Here is an 8,590-nt window from a genome sequence, read left to right on the forward strand (position 1 = left end):
AGCATATCCAATTCATAAATCATCAATCTGCATTAGCATGTGTAGAAAACACAAGGTGGAGGATTTTATAGAGCGAACCTTTACATTTATCCCAGAAACTGTTCATTCATATCTTTTCAATTCATTTGTATTCTTCAGTGTTAACATTTGCTTGCTAACGTTAGCTGTCTGAGTAAGCTAGCTGAGTAAGCTAGCTGATTTCAAGGTTTGCTTGGAAGTTAGCCTTCTAAGTTAACTAAGAAATAGTCATGTTTCTCTCTAAAGAAGAACAATTTCAGCTCTTACATAACTATTAAAGATACTTGTATGCACTTTTGTGGAAGTTAACTAAGCTCTGTAATGTTGTGTTGTAGCTTCCTGTTTGATAAAGTTGAAAACCTCACAATTTAAGACAATAACTTTTAGCAAAATGGCTTCGAAGCCACAAAAGCTAATATAAGAAAAGCACAACACTGTTATCATATTTATCCTGTTAACAAATAAAGTTTGGTTTAAGGTTTTCCTTGTCTTCCCATGTTTCACAGCAGACATTTTGTCTTGTAATCACACAATGATGCTCTACTCAGGTGTCCCAGATTGTGACATTGAGCCATCATTTTGGTCTATATAATACACTAATGTATCCATTAATCTGATTCTGACATGATTCATTGTATTTTCTACACCTTTGCATTAACTGTAACATGTGAAAATGTCTGCCATGAAAAAGGCCTACAGCCTAGCATGGACAATGTGGCCGCCCCAGGCAAGGTTTCTTAAATCTAGTAGGCAACAGTAGTGGGGACACAGGCCTATTGAATAATGGATTATTTAAATTACCTGTCATGCTTGTGACATTGACAGTTTTTCCCTTTTGTCAACTGTCCTCTAGTGAGCGCTCAAATTAACCAAACTGTCACTCCCAATGGGCTATCCACAGACACCTTTACACCTGAGGTGTCAATGTGAGATGTCCTCTGATAACACTGTAGGAGCTTGGCAACAGTCAAAATGAAAGCTACATATATCAGACTTAATAATTTAAACTAATTAGACCTTATAGTGTACTGTATATTGTTGTATTGGCCTATATTTTTCTTTTAATAAGCTACTATTTTGTATTCCCTTTGAGAAAAAGGCTACACAATTACAATGCAAGGTTTGTATTTGCTGTAGCAATTATCCCATATTAGAATGGGCCATTCAAATAACTGTTAAATAATAAAACTCAAGCTGCTCTTTGGAATGTGCAATATCAAATAACCTTGGAAACCAGTAGCCTATGGATTATAAATTGTATTATAGGCTAGATAATTACCCACATGCCCTAAGGGTTATTTTTATGGTCAGACTGAGGATATGAAGGCGGTAAACTGCCTCTCCTGCCTCCTGCGCATTGAGTGCCCACTGACAATGAGCCCTGCGTGATAATAACATTTTAAAAAACTTGATAAATGGAGACCCCCAGTCCCCAGAGACTCAGTGGGTGAGTGATCCCCGGCATTCAGCTCGTGCACTATCATCGCTTCAAGGCGTCTCCCCCCATTCAAAGCACTCACCTGGTTTTCCAGAGAACAGTGAGCGCCAGCAGGCAGAGGAGAAGTGGAGGAGCGCTCTCTCTGCTCCACATGGCTGCTTCAACACCTACACACAGCAGGGCAGCCGCTGCAAGGAATGGACGCGCAAATTAACCGGCTTGACATGCAAGTGGATTTCTTTATATAACATGCAGACATGATATCCAACACTTATATCTGGGGATTCCCTTCAGCTCACAACAAAATAAGAGAAGAAGAAGCAGGCTGCAATTAGTATTCACTGACACGTCCCACGCCTCCACTCACTGAACATACCCAAAAAGATTGCAGAGAACGATCTGAAGAAGTATTTAGACGATTACAAATCATTACATGCAGAACATAATCAATAATATGAGAGGCAATGTGGGATCAAGATCTTTTCCATAATACAAAATAAACGTTTCCTTTGTGTCTGAGAGGGGGATTTACAAAAACATAGATACAAAAAAACACTCACCTCAAGTGCAGAAAGTACCTGCTGCAGCTGGATTCGTCGAAGATGCAAGAAAGTTAAATCACCGCTCTCTCCTGTTTTGATGCGACTGAATGAGTTCAAGTGTGTCATGAGAACAAAGCTGCGAGCATTGATAAATCATAGTCCCAGCCAGCAGCAGGAATGCACCCGAAATGCACAGGCTTTCATAGTGTCCCCCCTCCCAAAACTAAAATGGGAAAAAATGATAACAATGAGATGGTAGGAAATTAAATGTAAAACATAAATAAAAAAAAGCAGCAGTTGCGGGAGATGATCCTGATGTTTTAAATTGCCCCTGTTCAGCTTCCCCCCTCAGCTGGTTAAAAAAAAAGCTCGATGTGAATCGTGATAAGCAAGAAGCACATCTCAGTCTCCCTCATCTCTCCACAGAAAAACTACAAAGGCTGAGGAGGAGACCCACTGGGTCCTAGAGACGGTTTGGTATGCATGCAGACCAGTGAGGATGTTAATGAATGTTGTTTCCACTCACAGCCAATGTATAGTGCCATATTGATTATGCAAAACAGCCAGGCTTTGTTGCATGGTTGCGATGGAAATTGCACCTTTGGAAATGGAGTCCATGGGTTCAGCCATTTTGGTCTGTTTTGTGTGTCACCAACTGCTCATGAGCCTTGGGTTTCTTTTCATTTCATTCTCAAAGGTCTGCTAATTATCATGTGTACTTAAGGTGATGGAAAAGCCTTCAACACAGCTATTGAACCACGGGACACTAAAACGCGCCACTGAAATACTGATTAATGATGGTTTTGTATCATTATCTGACTTACATATTCTTGGTTGACCTATTTGTGTAGCTGTGGTCAGTATACACTGATATACTATCCAAATTGGCCAATATTGGTGTATACGTTGATTGGATTTGAAGGGGCCCTATTATGATAATGTTCAGGTTCATATTTGTATGTTGTGCCTCTACTGTGACATGTCTCCATGCTTTAATGTTTCTCATACTGCCTGAGCTGCAGCACCTCTTTTCTGCTCTGATTGGTTAGCACTCCGGCTCTGTTGTGATTGGTCGACAGCTTAGAGATGTCCCGTCCCTTAGCCTATCACGTACAGTATAATGTTTTGGAGAGCTAGCCAAAATAAGTGCAAGTGTTACATAGTGATGTCACTATGTCCAGAAGTTAAAAAAAGGAGTCCAATGGAAAGGCTTCAGGCAGGGGGGAATGGGGGAGGAACACAGTGAGTGTAGCCTTTAGAGACGATGCACAACAAGTCACTACAGGAAAGGGAAAACCCCCAAAAGCTTATTAGGACCTCTTTAAGAAACTGTGGGTGAAAAGGGTATCATATGTAACTGTTATCACTATGAAATATATGTTTTTGTTTTGCTGGCAACAATGACATTACAGTTCGTAAATGAGGCAAATTACTTTTGGTGAAATTAGGAAAATACTAAAGTGGGCAAGGTGTTTTCTTTTTACTATAGTCCAAATGAAATGCCAAAATACAAAGTGATGACCCGTTGTTCTCGTTGTGTGTTTTATGTGTGTGTGAAACATAGAGAATGGATGGCCCTCTTGACACTGCTGTTGCTAGGACAGTTGTTGTTGTGGTATAAATTGTTATCCTTTTTCTAACAGTTATTGTAGTTGCAATGTTTACAGCATGTAGACTAATTTCTCTTGTGAGCCTCAAATCATAAACTGACAAATAGCAAAAAAACACCTTATTATATTGTAGATTAGTTTCCTTCGTGCTGCTTTTCCTTACAATGATGTCACCGGCTTTAATGTAGAGCTTTGGGAGCTGTTCTTTCAGCACCACACGCTGCATGGCCTACATTGGATCATTGTAACATCATCTAACATGTAACTAGTTTTTCTGTCTATGACAACATTTCTAAATGCAACAGCAGTGTGGGATCCATTGGTTTATCCTAATATAATAATGTTTATATATATATATGCACTTTCTATGAAATAGACCAACAAACAGAAAGTCTACAAATTCCCAAAACATTCCTTTGGAATGTCATTCTGTGATATAAAAAAACGACATTGAACGGAAGACGTCAAATGAATTCTTGCAGGAAAAGTGTATATTTTTCAGGGGGGAAACAAATCTTTGAAATTTGGAAAAAATGTAATGGATTGTTAACCCTTTCTTGACCAGATTACCAACTAGGCAAGGTGGCAGCAGGTCCCCAAAAACCAACATGGTCACTCTGTTTTTGGTGATGTTGGGGTGCTTTGTGAAAATACGATACAAACACTTTTAAAGGCTATTCAAAGAGCTGCTGATCGGGTAATATCATTCATGTAAATTATGTTTGTACATATACGCACACATTGGTGCAATTGTAGATTATTAGGAGTCAATCTCAATTCAGTTTAAACAGATGAAATGTTATGTGGAAAAAAAAGGTATGAATGTATTTTATGTGGATACATTGTTATGCTATAATATAAATAATATATATAATATAATTGATAGATGAACTCAAATGCTAACAAACATCAGGTAGGATTGTCTGTGAAATGGCAAGATGGGTGGGAAGGGGGAGGGACGGGGTGGCATGGGAAAGGGATTCCCTATATTTTTGTATTTGTCTTTTATTTAAATTTGTGTATTATTGTCTATATCATTTGTATCTGTGTAGATAAGTCCCTTCATTTGTGAGGACAACAAATAAAAAAAAAACAATAAAAAGTTGGTCACAAAAAAAAGATACTTTCATCATTTTAGTTAATATTGTGTTCAGATGGTGCTTATTTCAAAAGATGTGTGCAATAGGAGATGAGTGAAAGCCAGGCAGGCACTTTCTGCCCCAGAGCCTCTTAACAGGTTAATATGGCCATGAATTATTCAAGTGTATGAATCTACAGCTGTGTTAAATAGATAAAATGTGTGTGTGTTTGGAACATCAAGTAAACGTCTCGTTGCAATGCCTAGAATTTATTTTTAAACCACCCAATGGTCACTTCAGGTGTTATATTTGTAGTATTTGCAAGTGTTACATCATAAACAGTGTTTATTCGTAAAAGCAGAAACAAATATGTCAAGGATTTAGTTAGGTTTAAAGTGTGTGGTTAATGGGTAAAACATATTACTATATTTTAAAATCATTCTTTTTTAATTACCTTTTCAATAATAAAATGTATTCTCATATATTTTTATTTCATATGTTCTTATCTTATATGTTTATGTGTGTTTTTCCTTTTTTGGGGGGTTTGTCCGTACATGGACTTTATCCTTTTTTTCTATTTTTGTACTTTATCCATACTATTTGTGTTATGCCAATGAAATAAAAAGAAGATAAAATAAATCATAATAACAATAATGATATTTTAAATGCACCCTGTTGTATAAAGTGTGCTATATAAATAAACGTAACTGTGCTTTAAATCATGTAACTGCTGCAGAGGCGGAGACAGGTTGGTCAAATGGACAAAAAGCATTAAGGAGACCTGATTTAAGAGGCAGCAGAGAAAGTGAGTAATCTCTTTCTCTCTCACACACACACACACACACACACACACACACACACACACACACACACACACACACACACACACACACACACACACACACACACACGGATCAAAACAGGCTGCTGGACCTCAGGGGTCGGTCCATTATCAAGCAGCCGTTGCCTTCCTTTGCTATACTTCAGACAGGCTGCCCCATTGATCTCGGCTTTAATCTATACCAGTGACAGGTGATCGATGAGCCAGGTCATCTCAATAACGCTGACCCCTGGGCCATCAAGTCCAACAAAGCAGGTAGGAAGCAGCCTGCAGGCGGAAAAGCAAGGGCATCGAGGACAAAATCTACCCTCCTTTATTCTGTAAATCTGTGTGTGCACGTTTAGTTTCCCGCTAAACTCGGGTTAAACTCGGGCTGTTAGCCTCCGAGTTACACACTCTTACAGCACAATGCTTATTGCAAGATGTTGCATCAGACTCCACTGCCAGGCCTGAGTGTGTCCCAGTTGGGCACAATGAGTGACAATGCATATTGATCAGGTCCATGTGGAGGTAGGTATGATTCAAGGTTGAAAGGTAGCGTTAATATTTAATTAAAATGACAAATGAAAACCCTTTATCACTGTCACTCCTGGTTTAGTATCATATAGAAGTCACGTGTGGAAGGGAAACATGTTAAACTCGTGTTAAGACTGTAAATGTTACAATAATGTGATTCATGTCACTTTCAAGGATAGTGCAGTCTAAATATGCAAAGTAATTCTCCATTTGTATGGCAATTCCAATCTGGCGTTAATTTGACCACATTACCTGCAAGAGGCCAGAAATACCAAAGGAGCAATACAAATGCAGATTCAGACAGGCGGGAATTGACAGATGTGCTTTCATTCAGTGGGGGTGCAGCTCAATAAGGATCTGGTCGATCAACAAAAAAAAAGCTAACAGGAAAGTGTGCTGCTGCTGCTTCAGCGGCGCTGATTGAATTATTTTCCTTGTCAGAATAAATATGAAATATGTGCATCTAACTATAGCCCGAGCAAAAAATGCTTTGCTTGTTATAGAATGAAATACATCAGAATAAAAATGGTTGACAGACATGTGGGGTGATATGAGTCACATGGATGCATAAATAGCCATGCAAACACACAAATACACACACACACACACACACACACACACACACACACACACACACACACACACACACACACACACACACACACACACACACACACACACACAGTGTCCTCTGCTGGAGAAACACAGAAACTGGCTCCTTGTAGATTTGGAAACAGATGACAGTATCAGCACACAAATACACTCAAAGTATCTTCTCAGATTTCTCTGAGAAGATACTTGCTCCTGATATAAGAGTGCAGCACCAGCTGGTTGTTGACTCCACTGACATTTTGGGGCGAAAATAATACCTGATCCAGTCATGCAGCTTGCTGTTGTCAGTTGCATGTGAGTTGATTCACCAGGCAATGCTGGAAATGCTAAACCAGTCTCAGGCCTGTTACCTCGGCAACAAGCCATGCATGGCAGAAGAACGATGTTGTGAGAGAGAAAAAAAAGATGAGGAGCCCATCGAGGAGCTCTGACACTCTTAAAGTGATAGGTCACCCCTTAAAAAATCCTTTTGCTGAAAACACACAGACACACACTGACACAAACTCTGCAGATCGAACCCTTATGGCCCGCCTCCAATTGTATTCTTGATAACAAAAGCTCAATTGACTGTATTCCCTTCTAAGGGGACCCACATTTAACATGTCAGTCAAATATTCATATTTTGAATATACTGTTTTTTCTTTATCTGCTTCTTAAAATGTTAGCCAGGTGATCTAATTTATATAATTTATATTTATAAATATATATATTTATATTTATATTATATTTATATTTATATGGGGAGGTTTTGGCTCAGTGGTTAGAGCGTTGATCATCAGATCAAGGAGCGATGGTGAATTCCAGTTCGAAACCCGCCTCGGCCGCCACTGCGTCAGGCCGTTGTGTCCTTGAGCAAGACACTCTACCCGCATTTGCTCCTGTGGGTAATGTCCACAGTATTGACATTTACATGTCTAATATGTGTAATATGTACTTGTAAAGCGCTTTCAGCACCTGTAAAAGCGCTCTAATTAAAAATGTAATACATTATTATTATTATTATTATAAAGGGAAAACACAAAGAAGCACAGGTAGCTAATTACACTAACAATGGCTATGTTACATTTAACCAGTCAAGAGACAGGGTTCTGCCAGTAGGGGTCTCAAAATCTGAACATTAACAAAAGACGATTGCTGTATCTCATTTGCGTAATTCTGTGCTATGAGTACCCTGATGCACTCATAACGGTCAAAACCTTGAGTGTTGAACACTGGGCACTTCTGCCCATCATGGGCGGTTCTAGCGGGGAGGGCTAACAGGGGCAAGTGCCTCTCTAACACTGACCCTGCCATCCTGGCTACGCAACAAAAGTTGTGCTACCAGCTGCGATTGCGGTTTCTCTGGAGAACACAACACTTTACAAATTAAAGTTACATGTGTGTTTTCTATATTTGATACACGGACCACTATAGTTTAAAAGCGAAAGCATTTATAATTTCACTGGTGTGATTGAGCGGTCTGGGATGATTTGCTACAACGAACGATGCAAATCATTACAGCCGGCTAGCTAGCTAGCTAACAGCAGCAATTGTCATTTCTGTGGAGGACACAGCAGTGTCCACAGTGCACTACATGCAGTGTACCAAGGAGAGTATCCAGAACAACAAGAGTTGGTTTGTGTCATAAAGTAGCGTGTGATCATTTAAACATGTTTACTTCTTAGATATTGTGATAAAGTTCAAGTTAGGTATTACATTGGTATATTCATGAAAATATATTTGAGAACTGACAAAATGTCTTACAAACCGTAAAAGCACAATGACAAAAAACATAAAAGGTCTAAAGTGCCAGGTTGCATCAAAATGGGATTGCAATGAATGATTTAGGCAGGTTGAAATACAGTGCGTACAGCAGAGTAAAGTGGGTGAAACCAAAAACATGATTATACAATGTGTTTCTTTCCCCAGAACAGATCCAGATAAATAAGTCAAAA

The 8,590-nt window shown here is 39.0% G+C and overlaps 1 protein-coding gene across 1 annotated transcript in view; it reads right to left on the bottom strand.

The window, feature by feature from the left end:
• Positions 1-3,746, bottom strand: part of LOC117554709 (gamma-aminobutyric acid receptor subunit alpha-2-like) — a 42,647-nt gene extending 38,901 nt beyond the window's left edge. The window contains 2 exon segments of the mRNA XM_034229194.1: positions 1,539-1,644; positions 2,017-3,746. Coding sequence (XP_034085085.1) covers positions 1,539-1,609 — 71 coding nt within the window. The 5' untranslated portion in view covers positions 1,610-1,644; positions 2,017-3,746.
• Positions 3,747-8,590: the final 4,844 nt, after the last annotated feature.

Source organism: Gymnodraco acuticeps, unplaced genomic scaffold (genome assembly GCF_902827175.1).
Source record: "Gymnodraco acuticeps unplaced genomic scaffold, fGymAcu1.1, whole genome shotgun sequence".
Taxonomy (NCBI): domain Eukaryota; kingdom Metazoa; phylum Chordata; class Actinopteri; order Perciformes; family Bathydraconidae; genus Gymnodraco; species Gymnodraco acuticeps.